Source organism: Nicotiana tabacum, chromosome 13 (assembly GCF_000715075.1).
Source record: "Nicotiana tabacum cultivar K326 chromosome 13, ASM71507v2, whole genome shotgun sequence".
Taxonomy (NCBI): domain Eukaryota; kingdom Viridiplantae; phylum Streptophyta; class Magnoliopsida; order Solanales; family Solanaceae; genus Nicotiana; species Nicotiana tabacum.
Genome location: NC_134092.1, coordinates 128,461,854 through 128,487,584, shown reverse-complemented (window position 1 = coordinate 128,487,584; position 25,731 = coordinate 128,461,854). Strand labels below are relative to the sequence as shown.

Below are 25,731 nucleotides of genomic sequence, written 5' to 3'. Positions count from 1 at the left end.
CTTTGCCATGACGGTTAGTCACGTAGGACTTAACCTTTCAACTTTATTTTGCCTTTGTGGGCATTTGACTTTAATTTCCTTTCTTTTCGGGAGTTTTGATTTCGAAACATCAGCCATTATGGCCAGTCGGAGTCGACTTGATGCCCTTGCCGAGGCTGGGTGCCTTTTGAATATTGGCTCGTATCAGACAAAAAACCTTGTAAATCACTTTTGCCATCCTTTCTTTGTCTTAGTTTCAGAACAAAATTAGACCGAAGGGGATTCAAAGAAAAGCACACAATGGAATGGACAAATGAACTTAGACGAGTGGTATCCCATTCGGGGAAAAGAAAGAAGGACTTATCTGGAGTGTATGCGGACTTCAATGAACATGACATGCCTCTTGGACTGGATGCCTAATATGTGTAGACCGTCCAACTCTCATAAATTCATCACAACTTTTCGAAGGAAAGGCTTTGAAAGAAAAGAAAATATTTTTGGATTTTTGATTTTTGATTTTGGTTTTGAATTTCTAGGCAAAAGACTTCTAAAAATGGTGAAAAATATTTTTTTGGATTTTGATTTGTTTTTTCTTTTTTCGAATGAAAGACTGCTACAAAGAAAATATTTTTGGGTTTAAAAAAATTTCTTATATTTTATTTGTTTGGATTTTTCTAAGAAAAGACTCCTAAAGAAGGAATTAATGGAAAATATTTTTTGGATTTTTAATAATTGGGGCCGGAACCGATGAGGTTTGCCTACGTATCTCACATCCGGTGAGAATCAGACCCGCGCAGTTTGGTAAGTTTGACGCAACAGAAAAATATGACTTATTTTGAAATAATATTTTTTTCAAAATTTCGGCTCAGTTTCAAGATTTTTTTAACACCAGGGTTTTCAGAAACGGGTGGTTTTCTCTCTCCTACCTCAATCTTGGTTTTTCTTTATTTTTCTTCCCTATTCTAGATGTCGGTCAACATGCAAGTCGAAACAAATAAATGTACAAGTAGCACGTAAAATGCATCAGGATAGTTTTTTTATTTCGGGTACTCCTGTCCTAGACGGACCCAACCTCTGTGTTGAGTCCCCAAAGTCAAATGCATGTGATGTAAACAAGCGTACCTACTAGGGATCCGGCATGAGGTTATGTTATTCTAGGTTTAAAACCTGGTGTATTGTTTTAGATCTGGCTTACTCGAGCGGACAACTCGAGCCGATGGGGGGCAGCGTACCGGTAACCAAAAGGCCATCACACTTTTTAACTAATCTGATCCTCGTTCTAAATTAGGATATGACACTAACAGAAAAGAAGTCACGCCAGCGTGCACTTCCCAGAAGATTTAGAAGACTTGGAGAGAAGAAGGGTTTCACAACAGTTTTATATACGGTTCAAACAATATCAAAGCGGTAAAAAAGTGGCATTTAGCACATTAGGCTCAAACACGTAAAAAATAGATAAAAATAAAAGCCAAGTATAGCAGTTATTCTAAATTCGAATTCTGAACCCTGAACCATAGATTATGGATTTTTGTCCCCAGCGGAGTCGCCAGAGTTGTCACACCTCCTTTTTTCGAGGAGATAAGGAAGTTTTTCCAATTAAAGTGATATTATTCGAAATTGAATTATTTATTTAATTAGAGTCGCCACTTGAGATAGTTATTATGGTGTCCCAAGTCACCGATTTATTTTAAAATCCCAAATCGAGGAAATTGACTCTATTTTTGGTCCGCGAATACAGAAGATCGGGTAAGGAATTCTGTTAACCCGGGAGAAGGTGTGAGGCACTCCCGAGTTCCGTAGTTTTAGCACGGTCACTTAACAATTAATATTTGGCCTAATTATCTTATTTATTACCTGTTTTAAACCTATTGTGCATTTTACTTTTGACCGCTTTTAATTATTTGCTTAACCGCTTTTAGTATTTATGTAATTTATTTGAACAACCTACGATGTTGTACACTTGTCGTTTTGGTACACATTGCAAACCGCGCCACGTCAAACGCACCCGCAATTTACCACATATTTATTTTTATTATTATTTGAAGTTATGGTCAAGTCGCGTGAAACACACACTTGAATTGGGGTTTACATATCATGACTATACCACGTGAATCGTACCCACAATCACGATGATTTATTATTAATCGCCCCTAAAGCAAGCTACGATATTCGAATATTATTCAATTACTAATTTTGAGATTATTGTAAGGTCATGATGTATGGATATTGTTGTGGAGGAAATAAAATAAGTTGATTATGGAAAAGTTGGCTAGCTTGAGAATGTTTATTTGTTTTTGGTCCTCGGCAACTAAAATGGAAAGCCATTACTTCATTGAATAAACAAGAAAAGTAGCAAATTAATACATATTCATCAATAAGATTAGCCATATGGATTACCAGCAAGGACAATAAATTAATCTTAACAAATACTCAACATGAGAACAAATTAATTTTAGCACACTCAGATGCAAACTCGACCATATCATACTCAAAGTTAAATTAAAATAGAGTGACCCAGAACATTAATGAGAAAATAAAATATAAAGAGAAGTGAACCTTTGTATTGATGATTGTGGATTTAAATTACAACAACTCAATGATCAGATAGCTCTCAACTGGACCCTTCGGACCGCGAAAAACTCGAGCGAAAAATCTCAACTTTCAACCTCAATCGACCTTGCAAAACCGACGATTTGGTGGCTATTTTTAGAGCTTTTGTTTTTTTTTTTTTGGGGGGGGGGGGGGGGGTAATGGTGGCTCAAAAGTGGTCAAGAGTTGGTGGCTTTGGGGTGGTGAAGCTGCTGGTTTTTTCGAAAGAAAGACGAAAAAAGAATAACACAAATAGAATTTCCTTAGCGCAGAATAAGGGTGGCAAGTGGGCCGGTCCAAGCCCGGAACCGCGAGCCAAACGGGCCAGGACCGTTAGGATCGATTTTAGTGGGTCTGGGCCGGTCTCATGGTTTGGTCCTATATTTTGGGCCCGCCAGAACCGGGACCCACTTGGCCCGACAGGGACCGATACTGGACCGGTCCCCTCGCGGGCCAAACGGTCCCAACAGTCAACTTTTTAAATTAAAATTTAAAAAGTTGGTATTTATAAAATAGCCATTTAAACCCCCAAACTTTGTTTTAACCCCAAACTTTTTATAATTATACTTTTTTCCTATTTTTAACTATAAATACCCCCTCATTTTTTCATTTTTCTTACAAAATCATCAATCTATCACAATCTCTCTCTAATTTTATTCTATAATTGCTATTATTGCTTACTTTATTGTTACAATTTGTGAAACAATTGTGAAGTTGGTGAATTAAAGTCTTCAACGATAATCAATTTTCAACAAGTTGTTCGTCAATTCGGTAACTCGTTCCAACTCTTAAGTTTTAATATATACATCTTATATAAGCGGTATCTTTTTCTTCTCAATGGTGGTATTAGCACCTTATTGTGCTCATTCCATAGGGGGAGGAAGACTAAGAAAGATATTGCCATATTTTTTTAATGCTATAATAAAATTACAAGGCATTGTTTTGAATATCTCTTTACAATATTTTTGTCTATAAATTTGAATTAAAAAATTTAGGTCACAATTCTATAATAAATTTACAAGGCATTGCCTTAGATATTTTTTTAACATCTTTTTGTCTCTAATTTCTATTTAATTTTTTTATTAAAAAATCAATATTTAGCCGTTGGGCCCACTTAGCCCGCGGGACCGGCCCATATATCTCGGGACCAAACTCAGTTTTTTTATATTTATTATTTTTAATTTAAAAGAATTTCCATTTCCCATTTTTATTCTTTTTTTAAAAAAGAAATTCCACACTTACCTTTATTTTATTTTTTAATTTCTCATTTTTTACTTTTATTATATTTAAATTCCTACTTTTTTTACTTTTCCTTTTTTATTTCCCACTTATTTTACTTTTCATGTCTTTTTTTAATTTCCACTTACTCTTTTTTTTAAATAATAATTTAATCTACCTTTACTTTTATTTTTTAATTCCAACTTTCTTTTAATTTTTATTTTTTAAAATTTTCACATTCTTTTAATTTTAATTTTTAAAATTTTTCACTTTCTTTTACTTTTTTATTAAACAATTTCCACCAACTTTTACTTTTACTTTTTTAATTCTATATTTCTACTTTTCCTATTTTTTTTATTCCCATCTGAATTTTTGTTTTTTAAAACAATATTAAAAAAAAAATCGGCTTTTTAATTTATTTTATTTTAAAATAAAAATAAAAATAAAATAAAATAATACTAATAGTAATAATTGACCTTTTAAATTATTATTAATTTTTACCCTATATATAAAAAAATGTGTAACAAAGCTAAAAAATATATATTAAATAGTAGAAGGTGATAAAAATTCAAATATAGTAAAATATTAGGTGCTCGTATACTGATTGGAAAAAAAGTTTTTTTACCTTGTAGTTGTTGCGGAAAAAGACCTATTTAGGTTCAAACAGTAAAAGTATAACCAACAACGAGTATGTTAGTGGTGCAGAGGCAGATCTTAGGATTTTTATAAGATGCGTACATCATTAAAGAAAGGAGAAAAAAGAAAGTATTAAGTGGAAATTAATCATTGCTCCTTTAGGTAAACAACTCAGTATTCAACTAAGTGCACCATTTAGTCTCTTTGGAGTATGAATGCTAGCAGATAACATTAGATCAATTCTAAAAAATATGTACATTAAATACCTAATTTGACGAAAAAACTTGGGTTCACGCGCCACATATATAAGTCCGTCCTTGTTGGGATGGATGAAATTTCAATAAATACTTATTCATATTTGATGTTTATATAAATACTAGATGTAATTATTTACCATATGATCCCTTCAACTTATACCAGAAATTTCTAGTTTGAGCTCATGTTTTTCCCTCGAGTAGTCCATATATGGTGCAATTCCCTCTAGTAGACCATATACCGCGCATATATCTCTGGTAAATCATATGTGGCGTGAATCTAAATTAATCAAAGCAGTTGTATAGGGTAAAATATGTTCATATTAAATGATCGCATGAGAAAGCGACACGTGGAGCCAAAGATAGAAGATAGTCGGGTCCGAAGGCAACAATCTCGTTTGTTACCGGAGAAAATAATATTCATAAAGGCGAAATAAATGCCTGCTATCCGATAACATTCAATGAAAAATATTCTATGGTATTAAGTGTACGGTCCGTTACAGAGAATATGGCATTCACTGCCTATCGTTACATATTCTTCAATGGCCCTCATAATTTTTATTTAAGAGGGGCTTGATCCTAGGACATCGTTCCCTAGGTGCAGCTATAAATAGTGAGCTCTACCATCATGGTAAGGACACGAATTTTTTAACAAGAATACAGTATATTCTATCAAAAATTCAAAAATATTTTACTTTCTTGTTTATTTACATTGTTCTTATTACCTCCGGAAGATCTGATCCTGGGATCAAGATATCTGCTATTTTATCTCAATTTCAAGGCTAAGTCTTATATTTTTGTCTAATTTATTTATCATTTTAGGATGAAATCTGTTACACCCTATATTTTCGTACGTAAAACTGCGTCGTGAGCAAACTAATGTTGGACCAAAAATGAGATCATCTTTGAAAATATATAAAGTAAGTTAATCATGTTACCTCGGAGGTTACAAATATTAAAGATCATGAACAACAAGTACAAAGAGGGTTGGAAGGTTCAGAAGCTAAAGGAATTGAAGAAAATAATGTTTCGTCGAAAGTCGACAAGTTGGGAATGTTATAGCATGTACTTTTGGGGTGAGACCATGGTGTTTAACATGATAAAGATGTTATATTATGATTTATGTTAGTCGTATGATGGGCATGGACTGGTTGGTATCTCGTTATACCACAGTTGATTGCCGAGCAAAGGCAGCCAAATTTCATTTTCCGGGTGAACCAGTCCTTGAATGGGTAGGTAATACAGGGACACCCAGAGGTAGGTTTATTTCCTATATGAAGGCGAGTAAAATGATCGCAAAAGGGTGCATTTATCATATTGTGCGAGTTAGAAATGCAGATGTTGAGATACCTACACTTCAATCTATTCCCGTAGTCAAAGAGTATGCATATGTGTTTCCATATGAGCTTCCAGGTATTCCTCCAGAGCAAGAGATTGATTTTGCATCGATTTGCTTCCAGGAACTCAACCAATATCCATCACTCCGTATAGGATGGCACCTGCCGAATTGAAGGAGTTGAGGGAGTAGTTAAAAGATTTGCTGGAGAAAGGTTTCATCAGGCCCAGTACCTCACCTTGGGGTGAACCGATACTGTTTGTGTGGAAGAAAGACGGCTCGTTGAGGATGTGTATCGATTATAGGCAGCTAAACAAGGTAACCATTAAGAATAAGTATCCACTTCCAATGATCGATGACTTGTTTGATCAGTTGCAGGGGGATAAATTCTTTTCAAAGATAGATTTGAGGTCGGGATACCACCAAGTCAGAGTTGGGGAGAAAGATATTCCGAAGACATCCTTCACGACCCGATATGGCCACTTCGAGTTCCTTGTCATGTCTTTTGGGTTGACGAATGCACCCGCTGTATTTATGGACTTGATGAATAGCCTATTCCGTCCATTTTTAGATCTTTCCGTGATAGTTTTTATTGATGATATTCTGGTTTATTCAAGTTTAGAGGATGAGCATGCGGACCACCTGCGAGCGGTACTTCAAACCCTCTGTGATCGTAAGTTGTATGCTAAGTTTTCTAAATGTGAGTTCTGGTTGAAGTCTGTAGTATTCTTGGGGCATATTGTATCCGATGAAGGTATTAAGGTAGACACTCAGAAGATTGAGGCCGTGAAATCTTGGCCGAGACCTACTACTCTGACAGAGGTTTGTAGCTTTCTAGGCTTAGTAGGCTACTACTGGAGGTTCATATAGGGTTTTTCTTCCCTTTTGGCACCATTGACGAAGTTGACGCAGAAATCAACTAAGTTTCAGTGGATAGAGGCTTGCGAGCGGAGTTTCCAAGAGCTTAAGAATAGGTTGACCTCAATGCCAGTTCTAACACTTCTACAGGGTCTAGAGAGTAATGCTGTATATTGTGATGCCTCATGTGTCAGGTTAGGATGTGTCCTGATGCAACATGGGAAGGTAATTACGTATGCTTCAAGGTAGTTAAGGAAGAATGAGAAGAATTATCCAACCCACGACCTCGAGTTAGCTGCGATTGTCCATGCACTTAAGATATGGCGACATTATTTATATGGTATTCATGTTGATGTATTTATAGATCATAAAAGCCTACAATATATCTTCAAGCAAAAAGACTTGAATTTGCGACAGGGGCGATGGCTTGAGTTATAGAAAGATTACGATGTTAGCATTCTCTACCATCCAGGGAAAGTTAATGTTGTAGCAGATGCTTTAAGTCGCCGATCTATGGGTAGCTTAGCATATGTAGAGGTCGAGAAAAGAAAATTAACTAGAGAGATTCATCATTTGGCTTGTTTGGTGGTTCGGTTAGTAGATTCCGACGATGGTGGAGTTGTACTCCAAAACACTACAAAATCATCTCTCATAGCTGAAGTCAAGGAAAGGCGGTACGAGGACCCAGAGTTGGTCGAGTTGAGAGAGCGAGTTCCACAGTAGAAGAAGTCGTTGCTAGAGCTCAAAGGAGATGGGGTTCTCAAATACAGGGATCGTCGGTGTGTTCCAGCTATAGCAGGGCTACGAGACAGGATTATGTCAGAGACACATTATTCGTGGTACTCCATTCATCGTGGGTCGACGAAGATGTATCATGACATTAAGGATGTGTACTGGTGGAACGATATAAGGAAGAACATTGTTGAGTTTGCAGCCTAAAGTGCTAGTTGCCAGCAGGTGAAGGTAGAGCATCATAAGCCCGGAGAGCTAATGCAGACTATAGAGATCCCGACATGGAAATAAGAGGCGATAAACATGGACTTTGTCACGGGTTTACCTCGTTCTCATCGTAAGTTCGATTCTATATGGGTGATAGTCGATAAGCTCACAAAATCATCTCATTTCCCACCAGTCAGATCTACATATATATAGCAGAAGATTATGAAAAGTTATATATTAAGGAGATAGTACGGCTACACGGAGTACCAATATCTATTATATCTGACCGTGGGGCCCAGTTTACAGCATATTTTTGGAGGTCATTTCGGAGAGGTCTAGGGACTCAGGTGAATCTCAGCACAAATTTTCATCCCAAAGACTGATGGACAAGCCGAGCGCACAATTCAGACGCTCGAGGATATGTTACGAGCATGTGTGTTGGATTTTAAAAGAAGTTGGGATGAACATCTACCTCTTGTCGAATTTGCATATAATAACAGTTACCACTCCAGTATCTAGATGGCACCGTACGAGGCTTTATATGGGCGTGGGTGCATATATCCTATAGGGTGGTTTGATGTTGGAGAATCTGGGTTACATGGGCCAGACCTAGTTCAGCAAGCCGTAAAGAAAGTAAAGCTTATCCGGGAGCGACTGTTGACATCTCAGAGTCGTCAAAAGTCATAATCTGACGTGCGGTGACGAGACTTAGAGTTTGAGGTTAATGACTAGGTATTCTTAAAAGTATCCCCTATGAAAGGCGTGATGAGATTTGGCAAGAAAGTCAAGATTAGTCCATGGTATATTGGGCCTTATAGGACCATTCAGAGAGTGTGCCAAGTAGCTTATTAGAATTTCCCTTAGAACTGGAGTCAGTCCATCCGATTTTTCACGTATCTATGCTACGAAAGTGCATTGGTAATCCTACCAGAGTGGTGCCCACGAATGATGTACAAATTACGGAGGACTTGTCATACGAGGAAATTCCAGTTGCCATCCTAGACCGACAAATCCGCAAGCTACGAAATAAGGAGGTAGCCTCCGTGAAGGTTTTATGGAGAAGCACGAATATAGAAGAGATGACATGGGAAGCAGAGGAAGATATGAACTATAAATACCCCACCTATTTCAAACTGAAGATATGGCTCGAGATGGGATGTTACAACATAGCTCTATTCAGGCTAGTAGGTCATCAGGTAAGCTCTTATTTCCTGACTTTCAGTATTTATGATTTACGACTGTGTGAGGCAAAGTGTTGCTATTTATAGACATTGGCCATGTGTGGCATGCATAGTATGTTTTCTGGTTGCATGCAGGTTGGTTATAGTCTAGTGTACGGAGGAGACTCTGGCAAAAATTTTCCAAAGTGTCTAAGAGTAAACATTCGAGGAGGAATGTTCCCAATGGGGGAATGATGTTACACCCTATATTTTTGTACGTAAAGCAGCGTCGTGAGCAAACTAATGTTGGACCAAAAATGAGATCATCTTTGAAAATATATAAAGTAAGTTAATCATGTTACTTCGGAGGTTACAAATATTGAAGATCATGAACAACAAGTACAAAGAGGGTTGTAAGGTTCAGAAGCTAAAGGAATTGAAGAAAATAATGTTTCATCGAAAGTCGACAAGTTGGGAATGTTATAGCATGTACTTTTGGGGTGAGACCAGGGTGTTTAACATGATAAAGAGGTTATGTTAGTCGTATGATAGTCATGTGTTATGTTTTGAAGTTAAGCGAGTGGTGGAACAAAAGTTGATGAAAGTCATCACAAGTTACGTTCATAAGTTTTACTGAAACTTTGGGTCAAATGTAACTGTGATTTTCTCCTAATATACTTAGAGTTATGGGGTGTTACACCCATCAAATTAAATATCTATGAGTCTAGTTTCTAAATCATTAAACCGTTTGTTAATACGATATCGTAGTAGATATAGGCATTTTTGCGAGACTATGCAGACTGTCACCTACTTGCTTAAACGAGAATCCAAAAATGGGCCAGTTCGGGTCGTACAAAGAGGCCTTTTTAAAGGCCTATCCCCTTCATATATTATACTTATAATAGGAAAAAATAACCAGATATAATCTCTGCAAACATCCTCCCAAAAAATTGCCCACAAACCCCAATTGATTTTCTCTCCCTTTCAAGTTCTAATGGGAGGTAAAGCCTAGAGTTTGAAGAACCAAGATAAGAGCTGAGTTATCCAATAAATAAGGTAAGTTTACTGCTCTCTTTAATCCATTTTTTTCTGTTGTAGATGTATAGTAAGTCGTTCTATATTTGTAAAAACTCACGGGACAGTGATCGGAAGTCGTGAGTTCGAGTTATTCACTTGTAGCAGACTATTTTATGAATTGTTTTGTGTTGCTATTGGGATGCGTGTTTTACTACTATTTTGTGGAATTTTGGAGGAGGAAGGGTGTGGATAAACACCACATAAATGCAGGGTGGTGGGCTGGTTGCTCGTCGTAATATTTTTGGGTTGTTTGACACTACTACGATGATCGTTTTGTGTATGAAGAGATTAGGGTGTGTTGGGCTGTTTTGTAGTATTTTTTGGTGTATATAAGGATGAAAAATAATGTATATAGGTTGTTATTGTTGAGTTCTTATGTTGTTGGTGTTATCTTGAATTTGAAGGAAGTAAGGATTATATGGGAGATGCTGCCCGTTTTAATACAAAATAAGCTTGTAGTTCATTGTGCGATAGTTGTACCTTTCGTAACTTAATGATAGTATTATTATCGTTGTTGTAGATTAAGGTGAAAATAGGAAAGTTCACTTGGTGATTGGAAAGATTGTGATAAGGTATGTTAAGGCTAAGCCCTTCCTTCATTTTGGCATAATCTCGTAGCTACATGTGTCTGATAATGAGACATAAAGAGAAGTTCGTATTCATGAATTTATTCACATTATCCTAGTCTCATAAGTTACAGTATTCTCCCTTATCATGACTTTATATTCAATTGAGTATTGTCTTCTTCCAGTCAAGAGAGCAGAGGGTCTATATATATACAATATTACAGTATTTTCACCACCATCGAGCTATAATCGGTGGGCATGCCCATATTGGGCAATCTATGATCAGATGGTAAGTTATATATATATATATATATATATATATATATATATATATATATATATATATATATATTCTATTTTGGAGCGCCTATGAGCGAGCCTAGGATGGCCGAGATACAGAGCCTAGTATGGTCGAGCGCCTATGAGTGAGCCTACTACGGCCGAGCAGTTACACGTAACGAGCCTTATAGGGCCGGGCATTTATTTTACTTACTATATTGAAGGAGTTGAGTCAGTATCAACAGGTAAGTATATCTCCAGATCATTTTTGACTCCTAGTTACTTTCAGTTATTATATTATTAGTTCAATTTCAGTTTTCAGTTATGTTATTTCCCTATATACTCGGTACATTATTTAGTACTGACGTCCCTTTTCTGGGGACGCTGCATTTCATGCATGCAGGTTCAGATAGACAGACGAGTAGACTTCCTCAGTAGGTATTCCCCGAGTTCAGCATGATCGGTAAGCTCCACGTCCTTCAGAGTTATCATGTCTAGGGTTTCATGTACATCTTTTATATGTATGTATATATGTTATGGGTAGGTTGGGGCCCTGTTCCGATCACAATACATCCATCAGTAGAGGCTTATAGACATATCCTGTCAGTTAGTGCAGTATGTTGGGCTTGTAGGCCTGGTATGTATATTTTGGTGGTTTGTCACCTGTAGTAGTTATGACGGCCTTGTCGACCCAGCTTTATATTGATGTTTAGTCTGCGATAGTTTCCATTCAGTTTTATATTTTGTTTCACAAATTGTCTTGCAATGTGATCCCATGGACAAATTATGACATTATATGTTCATAGTCTCTTAGTCACAATTTGGTACGCTAGGTTAGGTGAGGCACCAGGTGCCGGGTCTCGCTCCCAGGTTCGGGGCGTGACAAAATTGATTCACTTATTTATAAATCATGTATAAATTAAAATGTACCATTTTACGGATAAATAACTTGGCGCCCACCGTGAGGCTTAAATAGTTATGTAATTGAATTAATCCCTGCATCTATTACTAACTTGTTGGATTCTTTGTTCTTAGCAAAAATCATTTAAAACGGCAGATAACGATGTCAACATCGCACACAATGTCGACGCCCAAGGAAATCAGCCTCATCATAAAGATTCCATCAGCGATACCCGCAACGAGGGGGTGAGGCCACGCCGGTTCACGATGGGAAGTATCCACGACATGTTCGAGAGGCGACTCTTGATGATGTTGAAGACGAACACGTTGTTGAAATAGTAAGGATCATGAGGGAACAACAAAATGCCATTGTGGGCCATCTCTCGCGGCATGATCAGGTCATGACAGAATTAAGGCAGGCATTGTCGATAGCAACTCCCCGAGGGGCAAAGTCGGCTTTGACAGGGCCAGTGGGAACGGTAGCGGATCCGGTAACAACAATGAGAATGATCCCTTTAAATCCGAGCTCATGCGGTTTATTAGAGAAATAAACGCCAAAATGGATAAAATTCCGGGCGCGCCATCAGTATTGAAAGGATCAAATTCAAAGAAGTACACCCAATTACCTTTCAAACTGAGTGCAACACTAGAGTTGTTCCCGAAGCGGTTCAAAATGCCAGACATGCCGAAGTATGATGGGACTTCAGATCCTTAGGAGCATATCACCACCTATACAATGGCGGTGAAGATAAACGATTTGGCTCCGCACGAGATTGAGTCAATGTTATTGAAGAAATTCGATGAGACCCGCACGAAGTGGACCCTAACATGGTATTCACTTTTACCCGAGCATTCCATAGATTCCTTCAAGATGCTCGCAGATTCTTTTATTAAGGCCCATGCCGGAGCCAGAAAAGTACAGGCCCGAAAGACCAACATATTCAGAATTACAGAAGGAGAGTCCAAATTATTGCGGGAATTCGTGACACGATTCTAGAAAGAAAGGATGTTGCTCGCGGTTGTACCACACGAATAGGAAGCAGAAGCATTTACTAAAAGGTTGAATCTGAGAAGTTACGATGCTTCCTAGAAATTAAAAGAAAGTCTGCTCGAGTTCTAGGAAGCAACATGAGCGAATGTTCACAACCGGTATGAGTCAAAGATAAGAATTGAAGATGATCAGCTCGGCTTTCCGGCGTCAACCAAAGGTTGGGACCGGCAAAAGAATAAGGAAAAATTGAAGGATGATTTTGACACAGACCGACGGTCTTCAAGGGGTCGGTTTTTGCCCTATGAGCGGGCTGAAGGACACAACAGAGGTTTCCGGTCGGCGAATAGATTCACTAACGATAAGAGAACTAATTGAGGCCGGAATAATAGGTCATTGCAGGATAAGGAGACATCGGGGGCTTGAGATTCCTCCTATCCCAGGCTTTTCGAGTACAACTTTAACGATAATGTAGTGAACTAGTGTCGGCTATGAGGAACATCAAAGAGACACGGTTTCCAAAGCTAATGAGATTTGATCCCAGCCAAAGGGATCCTAATTTGTGGTAAAAATATCATGAAACCAACGGTCACCGGACATGGTACTGTCAGCATCTGCGCGAAGAGGTGGCGACATTGCTGAAAAACGACCATCTCAGAGAATTTTAAGCGATCAGGCTAAAAACAACTACGGTCGTAATCGTGATAATACATAACCTTCGAAAGTAGGAAAATATCCCCCACGCTTGACGATCAACATGATTTTCGAGGGGGGGGGGGAGGGAGGGGATTAATGGTGTGACATTTTCGATGGCAAAAAAAATGAAGATGTCAGTAACCCACAGTAAGAGACTCCGGAAAGTCGCTGAGGACAACATTACTTTCACGAAGGAAGGCGCAGATGGAATGCTGCTGCCACACAATGATACATTGGTAAACTCTTTAAATGTCTTAGATTATAAAATTAAACATATTTTGGTGGACCCCGGAAGTTCAGCCAATATAATCCAATGGAGAGTGTTGGAGCAAGCCAAGCTCACCGGAAGTATCATTCTGGCTACAAAACTCCTTATCGGGTTTAAACTAGCGAGCGTGACAATCCGAGGAGAGATCCTGCTGCTTACAAATGCCGAGGGGGTGATGAGAACGATCCTTTTTCGGTCCATTCTATTTACATTGTTTTTATTGCCCCTAGAAGCTCTGCTCCCGGGATCAAGATATATGGTGTTTTATCTCAATTTCAAGGTTAAGTCTTACATTTTTTTCTAATTTAGTTATCATTTTAGGATCAAATCGATTTACTTGTCTATAAACCACATATAAATTCAACTGTACCGTTTATGTTTCGAACAAAAGTTTATAACAACTCTGTAGCACACAGTATCAATTCTATATCATTCTCATTTCTCTTCCTTTTTAAAATTTCTCTCTAAAAATTTTAAGCTACAATTGAGGTCAGGTGAGACATTTACCAGATGTTTTCAAATGCTGAGAACAATTGGCAAAAGCAAGACAAGGCCCATGTATTATTCCCCTAGTTGGTGGAGTATCTATTCTAGGAACTTTCCATGGGTTTGAGGTTTGGAAGAAGAATACGCAACCATTGTTTCTGTTTATAGCCTCAATTGCGTAAAATAGTTTTACTTCATTCGTGCATGTAACATGAATTCATAGAACAAAAGTTATAAGCCTCCACGTTATTTATTGTGGGAGCTTGAAAAAATAAAAAGTTAGAAAATTTCAGTTTTCCAACAAATCTTTATTGAATTTAAGTTTGCTTGATGAAAATATTTTTTCACTGTTAACTTGTTTGGTCAAACTTCTAAGAAGCCTAACATGCTTATTTTGAAGAGTTAAAGATGTTTGATCAAAATTCTCCAAAAATAAAATATAAATGCCATTGAGTTGTAGAGCTTTTTTTTTCTGTTGTAATGAAGAAGCTGGAAAAAAAACTTCTCCTTAGAGGTAGAAATATAAGTTATTTTAATTTTTGCAGCATAAAAATCTAGTTTCAGAAAGAGGTATCGAAAACAAACTATTTTACAATACCTACAAAAGTGCTAGCCAAAAATACCCTTTCAAAAAAGACACCAAACACAAACTCGTTTAACAAAAACAGATTGCTAGACATTTTATTTACTTATAATATTTTTTAACACACAAAGATTAAGAAGTCGCTTTGGCCGAGTGGTTAAGGCGTGTGCCTGCTAAGTACATGGGGTTTCCCCGCGAGAGTTCGAATCTCTCAGGCGACGATAGTTTTTTTTGCCTTTTTTGTCCACTTTTTAACACCAATGGGCCCAGGAAACTCAGCTGCCATTCACCTTTTGCCACGTAAGAGAGAAAAAAAAACAAAAGTGGGCCAAAGTGAATCAACACCTTCCCCTAATAAACCCAAAAGCCCAAACGCGGTGACTCGGTCGTGTCTTTCCAGCTTATTGGCGATTTCGTCAACATTTTGAAATTGATTTGTTTTAAGTGTTTTTAAATTATTTTGTAGTATTTGAATAAAGTTAAAAAATATTTTTAAGTATTTGTTTTAAGTTAAAATGATAAAAATAAGTCAAAAACTAAAAATTAAAATTTCTAACATATTGACTTTTAGCTTAAAAGTCACTTACGAACAAGCTCGTCCAAACGTTCTCTTTGTTCCTTTTTATTACTATTCTCTATTGGGTGCCCCACAAGTGTGAACAACTCAGAAGTGGAGTCCAAGTCAAGCTCTCATGTTGTAGTTATTTGGCAAATTTCCTTTATTTGCCTTCAAAAAAACAGTCTTTTTAGCTTTACACTATAGTGTAAGATTTGCGTACACACTGACCTTTTTAGCCCACTCTTGTAGATTACACTGGATTGTTGTTGTTCCTTTATTTGCACTATAGGTCAGAGGTAGAAGCCAAGCTTCGTGTTCGACTTGACTCAATAATTTTTGTTTAAACAATGTATTTGTATTAAAAAAATTATTAAAAATATATAAATACTAAATTTAGAATCTAATTATTAACGCTTGAAGTTGTTGATCTAAAATTCAAAATCTATAAGGTAAGAAATCGTAGGAACGCTTCTACAATATGACAGTCTTGATTCACTTGAGGAGTAGATTGGATCTATATTAGTGCATCACACAATATTATAAATATCACAATATTATAAATATTTCGTATTTTATATACAATTCGTTACGCTAATAAGTTAACAAACTGATTTTAACTAAGTGGACTTGAGTTAAGAGTACGACAATTACATTTTTATATAGGATATAAGGTGTTAAATTAGTTTAATTTATATATTTCTTATCAAATAAGAAAGTGGTAAATACTTAATAAAATTTGTTAAAACGTACTACATCTGTTATGACCATACAAAAAACCTGAATTTTTCATAACATTTTGTGTATTAATAAACATCGGATATCATTAAATTTTATTCTTAACACGTAACGTACTAAAACTCAAAACTTAGGAATGAATAGAAAATGAATAATGCCTTTATTATAGTCTTTTTTTTCTTTCTCTTTTGGGGGTAAAAGAATCATGGAGTAGATATTACGCATGTAAAATAAGCCACAAACTGCAGATGCTAGCTTTCTCCCATTTTCCATAAACAGTTGACCGCACAATTGGATGGCCCGAGAGACCAAATTGGGGCATCAAATGCCAAGTTGACCCGTTGGCATTAGTTGGGTTTGAAGATGAGTACATCCTATTTATGAACGAATTTTTTTGTTCCTATATACTATTTGAAACTTTATTACCAAAAATATTGTTTAGTTAATTACCTAATCTAAACAAGTTTTATCTATAAAATATATACATTCCACCTTAAAAGGCTCCAAATTCATTATTAGTGTCTTCAATCAAGGGATTTAGTTGCACCCTTTTTCTTTTTTTTTCTTCTCTTCTCTTTCCTTATTTTTCTTCCGTCTTAATATATGGTAATCAATTAAATGCATACACACATATTACTGCAACAATGCTAGTGATGACAACGGCGAATGTTATCTTCCTGGTAAAGCGACTATTGCCCCATTGTCCCTCAACAGACATGCCCCCAATAGCCATTTTTTTTCTTAGCTACTTGAAGAGATCGAAAATAATGTTTTATAGAGTATAATTATATTTCTTATAGTCTAAAGAGTGAGTAGCTTCACATATATATGAACACAAATTTATCCACTAAAGTAAGATGTTGCTAATTAATGAACCAGTTAAAAGTATCTTGACATTTTAAACATTGTTAAAAATGAAAGCGATGAAGGAATTTCTGGTGAATTTTAGCTATGTGCATTTCCTCTTCTGTTCGCTTCCTCTCCTTCATTATACTATAGCTTGTATTTAATTAGTATCCAGTGCTCTTGATCATGCTTAATAATTTACAACTTATCTACAACTTTCATACATTATTTCTACATAGTTAAATACAACTACAATATCATACAACTTAAATATAATTTTTATTCAAATTTTATACAATATGTCTTTTGTATATTTTGTATCTGATTTATACATAGTAAAAATAAATTTTATACAATTAATTATATATTCTACAACTTTCATACATTATTTCTACCCAGTTATATACAACTACAATATCATACAACTTAAATATAAATTTTATACAAATTTTATACAATATTGTTCAACTTTCATACAATATCTAAATAAAAAAATATATAACCAACAGAATACAATTTATCTACAATTTTACTACACTTTACTACAATTTCATAAGTATAATGCATGTCATGTCTTCCTATTCTTCTTCTTCTTCCTCCTCCTCTTCTTCTTCTTCTTCTTCTTCGAATTTCAATCTGAAATTCAGCCAAAATCAAGTCTAATCTTCACCAAAACACCCTCAAAATTGAGATATAAACTTCAAACAATATTCCCAAGTGATTGCAACAACACCCAATCCAAATAAATAATGGCTTTTAAAAACTCAAATTCGAATTCAAAGTTTCAAAGCTTTTTAATGGCTGTCAATGGTGGAGAGTCAAACACCTTCAAAAATTATTGATTGACAATTTCAATTTGAACACCAATTGTGCAACATTACTCAAATTTGAACACCAATTGTGCAACATCTTCAGCTCTACATTACTGGAATTTCAATAAGCATGGAATTGATGCTCTCTTTCCCTTTGATCTACATTACTCGAATTAGGGATTGGGAGATAGAGAGACGTAGAGAGAGAGAGAGAGAGAGAGAGAGAGAGAGAGAGAGAGAGAGAGCAAGAGAGAGAGCATGAGGGAGAGAGAATAAGGATGCGAAATAATTTATTCCTAATATAAATAGATACTTATTTAATTTCTAAAGTGTATATAATTGGTAAATTTGTATATAGGATGTAATTAAATTGAAACTTGAGTTGGGAGGGTAATAAAGTTTCAAATAGTGTATATGAATGTAAAAATCTCATTTATCAATGTTATATATTTGGCAAAAAAAAATAATTTTTATATTTAAAAAAATTACTTTTAAATATTTTATTTTTACTCTTAACGAGATGATTTACAACTCGACAAATAATTATGGCTTATTTTAAACTATAAATTTACAATTTTTTTTAAAACTCTATGTTTAATCAAACTGCATCACATAAAATGTGACGGAGGAAGTATATGCCACGTTTTTTTATTGCACGGTTTTAAAGTGCGGGGTAAAATTTTAGGGTCCTTTAATTTATTCTCAACCTATACATACGCGCCATGAATTTTCTACAGAAAAAAAGGTCATATGATCCATTAATTACACAATAAAATTTCAACTTTTTGATAGCAATTCCTTCGCGTAACGAATAAGAATTTTTCTCTTTTCTGTCTAACGCTTCTTCCTAAAACAGAGTAACTATTTGTCATATTGTAGCAAAAATGACTTTAAATTTATCGAAATGGACACATATAGTTCATATATGCACTTGACTTAGCTAGCTAAAGATCGGAAAAAAATTAAAAAGGAAAAGATCTTCTAGGAATTACGTGCAAATAAAGGAATTCCTAGAGTTGGAAAGCTACGTACAAATTAGTATGGAGCAATATTTTCCAAACTACTGCTTTCAAAACTAATATGTACAAAATCAAATTCAAACATGCACGTTATTTTCTGAAACTAAACCTAAAATCAATTTCTTAGACAAAATACAATTGTTGCACTACTTAGAGTTCATGTTATTTTTTTACCATTGCTATTACGAAGGATTAATAGTATTCTCACTTACTCTTCACTCGAACTTTAAATCTAAATTAAAAATAATTGTTTTAATCATTACAGCGAGTGTCACTCGTCCATGTTAAGCAAGATAAAGAAAACAATCAAATAATTAATAACATAATGTGGCGTTTCATTGACTTTTTCTTACAAACCACATGGGAATTTTGAGAAAATATAGTTATTAGATATCCAAAGTTGTTAAAAACCAGATTGACTTACTGTTCTATATTTCCTACCATACTTACTTCAAAAGCTCCCTAAAATTAGGATCTACACTGAGATCTAGAGAGCATAATCATCTCCAAAAGACTTTCTTACCATCACTTTTAAAATTTTATTGTTGTACTAAACGTGTGTTGGTAAATAGCAGAAAAAGAATTATTTTTAACCAAATTTGAATCGTACATCTAATAGCCTTTTTCGCCAAACTTTAGTTTTTTTTTTGGGCCAAAAGTATCTTTTTTTTAAAATTTAAAGTGTTTGTCAAAATTTTAAAAAGAAAAAAGTATTTTCGATAGGAGTAGAGACAATTTTTGGGAAGCAAAAAAATCTTCTCCCCAAAAGTACTTTTTTAAAAGCACTTTTGTAAAAATATATACTTAAAGTATTTTTTAAATACTTGATCAAATACTAATTGATGTTCAAAAATAATTTTTAAATTAATTAGCCAAATTTACTCACCAAAAATATTTTTTTAAATAAATACTTTTGAGAAAAATAATTTTTAAATTAAATTAATTTTAAAAATTTGACCAAACAAATTATAAATGATGCAAAATAAAACATCATAGCCAGCTGTATTTTGAGTTTTTGACTACTTTCCTAAGTTTCTTTCAACTTCATTAATAGTACTCCCTTTTTTGTTCTCTGTTGTAGTATAGCACCACCACGTGGAAATTTCCAATAAATAAATTACCATGTCACAATTTTTGGCAATTTAATAATTTTGGTAAACATGTTTTAGTAAAGAGAAAAATAAAGAGAAAGAGAACCCGCGTATGCTTTCCCCAAAACCCTATTTCCACTTCATTTCCTTTCTTTTCCCCTTCCCCTATAAATTCCTTTCTTCTACCTCTTTCTCAACTCACCAATTCATTCTTTACTGCTTATGTCTCAGAGACCCAACGTTCCACACTTCGCATCTTTAGCTTTTGGTCTTCATTCCCATCTCCTGGTTTCCAGTGAGATGAGCTCTAATTCCAACTGGTCCTCTTGATTTGATCCATTCTAATTTCAGTTTTTTTTAGAGTTCAAACAAATTCTTAAATTCTTTTTAGTTCTTATATTTCATTCAATTGAAATACTAAAATTTTCGATCTCGGTTTGATTTCTGAAATATGGGTGTTAAAGGATTTGTTGAAGGAGGCATTGCTTCTATTATTGCTGGGTGTAGTACTCACCCACTTGATTTAATTAAAGTCCGAATGCAACTTCAGGGTGAAACCCCAGCTCCGGCGCCGGCTGTTCAAAATCTCCGGCCTGCACTTGCCTTTCACAGTGGTACCCACGCTACGACTCATATTCATGTTCCGGCGCCGCCACCTCCGCCGCGCGTGGGGCCTGTTGCTGTGGGTGTAAAGATCATACAGCAAGAAGGCGTTGCTGCTCTGTTCTCCGGCGTGTCGGCGACTGTTCTCCGGCAGACACTTTATTCTACGACCCGGATGGGGTTGTACGATATGTTGAAGCAGAAATGGACCGATCCGGATACTAACAACATGCCTTTGTCGAGGAAGATCGTCGCCGGACTTATCGCCGGAGGTATTGGAGCCGCCGTCGGAAACCCGGCCGACGTTGCCATGGTCCGCATGCAAGCTGACGGCCGGCTCCCGTTAGCTCAGCGGCGCAACTACAAAAGCGTCGTTGATGCTATAACGCAAATGAGCAAGAGCGAGGGTATTACTAGCCTGTGGCGCGGCTCATCTCTTACGGTGAACCGCGCTATGCTCGTTACAGCATCACAGCTGGCATCGTACGATCAGTTTAAAGAGACGATCTTAGAGAAGGGGCTGATGAATGACGGGCTTGGGACCCACGTGACGGCGAGCTTCGCCGCCGGGTTCGTGGCGGCGGTAGCGTCGAATCCGGTCGACGTGATTAAAACACGTGTCATGAATATGAAGGTGGAGCCCGGTACGGTCCCACCTTATAGTGGGGCCCTTGATTGTGCTATGAAAACTATCAAAGCTGAGGGACCCATGGCTCTTTACAAGGGTTTCATCCCTACAATCTCAAGGCAAGGACCATTCACTATTGTGCTCTTTGTTACACTGGAACAGGTCCGGAAATTACTCAAGGATTACTGATGATGACGAAGAAAAATATTATTACTAAAATGTTTCATTTAATTAATGTTCTAAATTTTAAATTAGCTCCTTAAGTTTAGGAGAGAAGTAATACTAAGTCTATGGTCAGATGTTGTGTTCTTACTATTATATTACTTATATATATAAAATAAAAAAAATCTCGTTTGATTGAATTATTCTTGATTATGCAACTGTTGATTGAAGACAAGTATTGTAGTTTCTAATTTTCTGGTGTTTTTTTGCTTGAAGTAGAATTTTTGTGAAAAAAGAGAGCACGAAATGGAATTTAATTGAGCCTAACAAGTATAGATAAAATTATCGCCAGAAAATCGGATTTAGTTGATTTATATGATGGTTTGAAGTTTTAGATGAAAATATAAACATATACGTAATACTTAATTAGCTAGAGATATTGAGTGTTAAAACAATTTAGAAGGGAATTATTTGCTCAAAATGGTTTGTGCATACTATGTGCATTGGTCATTATTCTTAAATTTAAACAGAGACGGATATATTAAGCGATTTTTTTAAATATAAATATAGAGTTTAAATAGAGGCAGATTCAGGTTTTAAGTTTATGATATTTTTTGCTTAATAACATCATAAAATTGGTTTTTCAAAATTAAATAGAGGCATTTGTTAATAAAATTTATAATTTTTACTTGAAGATTTTTGAAAATTTAAAAAACTTCAAAAGACTATTTTTCAAAATTTTCAGTCAAATCACTCACAAAATTTTAAAAATAATCCAAACTAAAATTTATGTCCAAACACAACTCTAAATTTTAAATATCATTTATTTGGAAAAAAAATTCACAATTTTTTCGAATTTTACAATTCTTATGTCCAAAAGCCTACTAAATTTCTTAATAGAACTATAGACCAAAGAGCATATTTGTATAATACGTGCTAAAAGCGTAGTACAAGTCAATTGTATAAAATGTGCAAATCACATAAACCAAATTTAAACACCAGAAAAAACTTTTGACCAATTCTATAGCATCTCACTTGACAAAGTCGATCCTTTATTATGTGTAAACCACATCTGTATTCCATGCTTTTTTCTTAACAAATTTCAATCAATTACATCCCAAATTTTGGTATAATCATCCGGTATTTGATATCTATTGAATCAACTAATTCAAATTGGTGTGGTATATAACTCATTAAAGGGGACACATTCTTTACCAATAATTTTGTTTTTACATGCTCAAACACGTAAATATCTTATCTCATTCGTCCTACCACATTCTTTGATGATCGGCAGAACTTATAAAATTATTGTTAGATGAAAAAATTATAAGACTATGTCTTTCTAATGTAATGCTTCTAGACATTTTAAAACTTAAAAATGATTTTATTAAATATGTGGCTCCATTGGTAATATAAAAGCAATGTCTTAAACAATTAAATGATTTATTTAAGTACAAAGAACAAGTACTCACTCCGGTCCATAATAAGTGACCAATTTATTTTTTTATTTTGGTCCAAAATAAGTATCCATTTATATAATCAAGAAAAATTCAATTTATTTTTCCAAAATTACTCATAGTACGTATCCCTAAAAAATTATTTACTCCTCACATTTGAGAAGAGAAGTAAGTGCTAGTGTGCTATTATAACTATACTGCAATATTTAATTAAGGATAATTTAGTCATATTAATTATTTTTATTTAAAATTTAGTATTTTTTTAATGGATGTGCCCAAAGCAAATTCGTCACTTATTATGCACCGGAGGGATTAACACTGTGTTACGTATGTGGGAACAATATATCATGCGCACTTTCAAAGGACAACAAAAACAATGTCAAAATGGCTCTTGGCCGCCAAAAAATTTATATTAAACTCTCTTTATTTTCACACGCTTTAGAACAGCTTGACCTAAGAAATTTTGAAAAAGTCGTGGTCATACTTGTAAAAGTCAAAAAGTGTTGAACGCCATTTCACTAAATGTTTTTTCAAATTTACATATCAAAAGATATCAAACATTACATAATGTTATGTCACGAATAATTTTTATTAGTTAGAAAATACAAAAAAAAAAAAAAGAATTCCTACAAGATCGTTTCAATGCATTTATTCTAGTAACCAAAAGCTGTGGTCTCTTTGATAAAATGAAAAGGTTATTTCTAGTTATGACTTTTGTTCTTTTTAATTTTAAATACAACTTTCAGGTTTTGCATAGAGGCTATTATTGTTCCTTATAGTAAGAGAATAGTCAAACCTAATTAATTATGTTAGAAAAAAGCTCCCTGCATTGTTAGACTAACTTGAATCTAGAAAATAAGCTATCTTCGCTACAGCATGCCCGTTATAATAGCTTGTTTGGCCAAATTTTAAATATTAATTTATTTTGAGAATTATTTTTTCTTAAAAATATTTTTTTTCAAAAGCACTTTTGGTGATAAACAATTTGTGTTTGACTAATCAATTTGAAAATCACTTTTGAGTAAGAATTAGTGTTTGGTCAAGCTTTTAAAAAGTGATTCTAAGTGTATTTTTCTCAAACGTGCTTTTCAAAAAAATATTTTTTGGGAGAAACTATTTTTTCTGTTTTTCCAAAACTGCTTCTGATTCTACACAAAATTACTTTTTTTTTCCTCCAAAAGTTTGGCCAAACACTTCAACTTTGAGAAAAAAACTTTTTTTTGAAGAAAAGATATTTTAGGCTTTGGAGAAGCTTGGCCTAACAGGCTAATAGTCTCACCCCATCAAGAGTTCGATAAGATGTATGTGATATTTTTATTCCTTTTTAGAGGTTTCATATTTGAATTCTGTCAATAAAATTTGTATTCTTACAACCATTGCTTCTAAAAGTTATGGAGTTAAATCTGTGTTCTCACAACCATTGCTTTCACTCTCTCTTCTTCTCACATCTTCTACATATGCTTCAAGGGGTCTAGTATTTTCTGCTTCTCCCCCTGTGTCATATGGTTGCAATGTAAGAAAATTGAAGAGTAGAAGTTCACCATTGAAGGCCATTCAAAGCCTTGCTTTCGAAAATATGATGTTTTGAGTTTGTTAATTGTTTGAATTGAGTGTTGTTCCAATTGGTTGAAAATATCAAAAGGAGTTCAAAATTTAAATTTGAAGTGATTTGGAGTAGATTTGAGTAAGATTTGAGCTAAATTTCAGAAAAGACGCAAGGAAGAAGACGTGGTCTGTTTTTTTATATGATTATGTATAATCTTGTATAATAGTGTATATGACTGTATAAACACATCTTATACACCTTTATACAAGCGTCTGTAGACGAACTTCTTCCACGATTTTCAGTTGTAATTATTGTTCAAAACCCGTCCAAATCTCCATTAAATGACTTCAAATTTTATATACAACCTCTTTATATTATTTATAACAAGTCTAAATAACACCCACTCCAAATTTCTCACAAAATCAAATTCGAAACTTAAACCCACATATTTAAGCTTATTAAAAATCTAATTCTCACCACCCAAATGGATTTGGTTTGTTGAACTAATATTTGAGTCACAATTACTTAATCGAAAATTAACTTAAAAACTTGATCAATCTTTTTTAAAAATTAAATAGTAATTTTGAGAACCTATTGGAGTTTGATGTTAAATCTTAGCCTATTATTTTTGAACTAGTTGGTTGTAAATTGAAATATGAATTACAAAATTGAAAAGTAGGGAACTCAATTGTTCTTATGTAAAATTTTCTACTGCCCTTGATATCATCCGATTTTTTACCCAAATATATTTTTCTTCTTTCTGTCGCTAACCAAATAATTCAATCCAATTAAAAAATGGGTTCTAAGTGTGCTAGGCACATGCATATAGGCCCTAAAGAATGTACTTTTTCAATGTGGCTTTTGTTTTGAAGACTTTTTTCTAAAATAAAAAACCTTTTCAAATTTTTGGAAATTCTTTTTACTTGTTTTTTACACAAACGCCAGGTAAATTCTAGGGCAAGTTAGCCGATCGGCCAAAAATAATTATATTTGTTATCCAAATATATATTAGAATATACAATGATTATGTATAAAAAGTATATTTTGTTATATATTAATATAAAAAAATATATTTTAACAGTTATTATTTATGGGAGAGACTATACAGTATAGCTAGGATACAATTTGCTAGCTCTTAATTTTGGAGTGGTTGTACAATATAATTGGGGATACATTATGCCGACTCTTATTTTTTGAACCAGCTATACAATGTAGTTAGGGAAGAAATTCTTTCAACAAAGATGTGAATTAGGAATAACTGGTCGACGAAAATGAATCGCAGACTGAACTTTGATATATCCCAGAACCAAAAAGTTTTGTTACCACGAGATATATTGGCAATTGCTGATCATTTAATTGGGCTGAAATTTAAAATGCGTGCACTTGACGTATGATGAAAAATAAATGTACTCGTTTTGTAACAGATCTTTTACAAGATCAATTTGGATTGACTCTAGTTCG

The 25,731-nt window shown here is 34.7% G+C and overlaps 1 protein-coding gene and 1 non-coding gene across 2 annotated transcripts; both read left to right on the top strand.

Annotated features, from left to right (window-relative positions):
* The first annotated feature begins 14,951 nt into the window (after positions 1–14,951).
* Positions 14,952–15,033, top strand: TRNAS-GCU (transfer RNA serine (anticodon GCU)). Its single transcript has one exon. It is a non-coding gene; the product is annotated as a tRNA-Ser (tRNA).
* Positions 15,034–19,987: 4,954 nt separating this feature from the next.
* On the top strand, positions 19,988–21,467 carry LOC107763594 (mitochondrial uncoupling protein 5-like). Its single transcript, XM_016582084.2, has one exon. The coding sequence runs from the start codon at positions 20,326–20,328 to the stop codon at positions 21,292–21,294; it is 969 nt and encodes a 322-aa protein (XP_016437570.1). The 5' UTR covers positions 19,988–20,325; the 3' UTR covers positions 21,295–21,467.
* Positions 21,468–25,731: the final 4,264 nt, after the last annotated feature.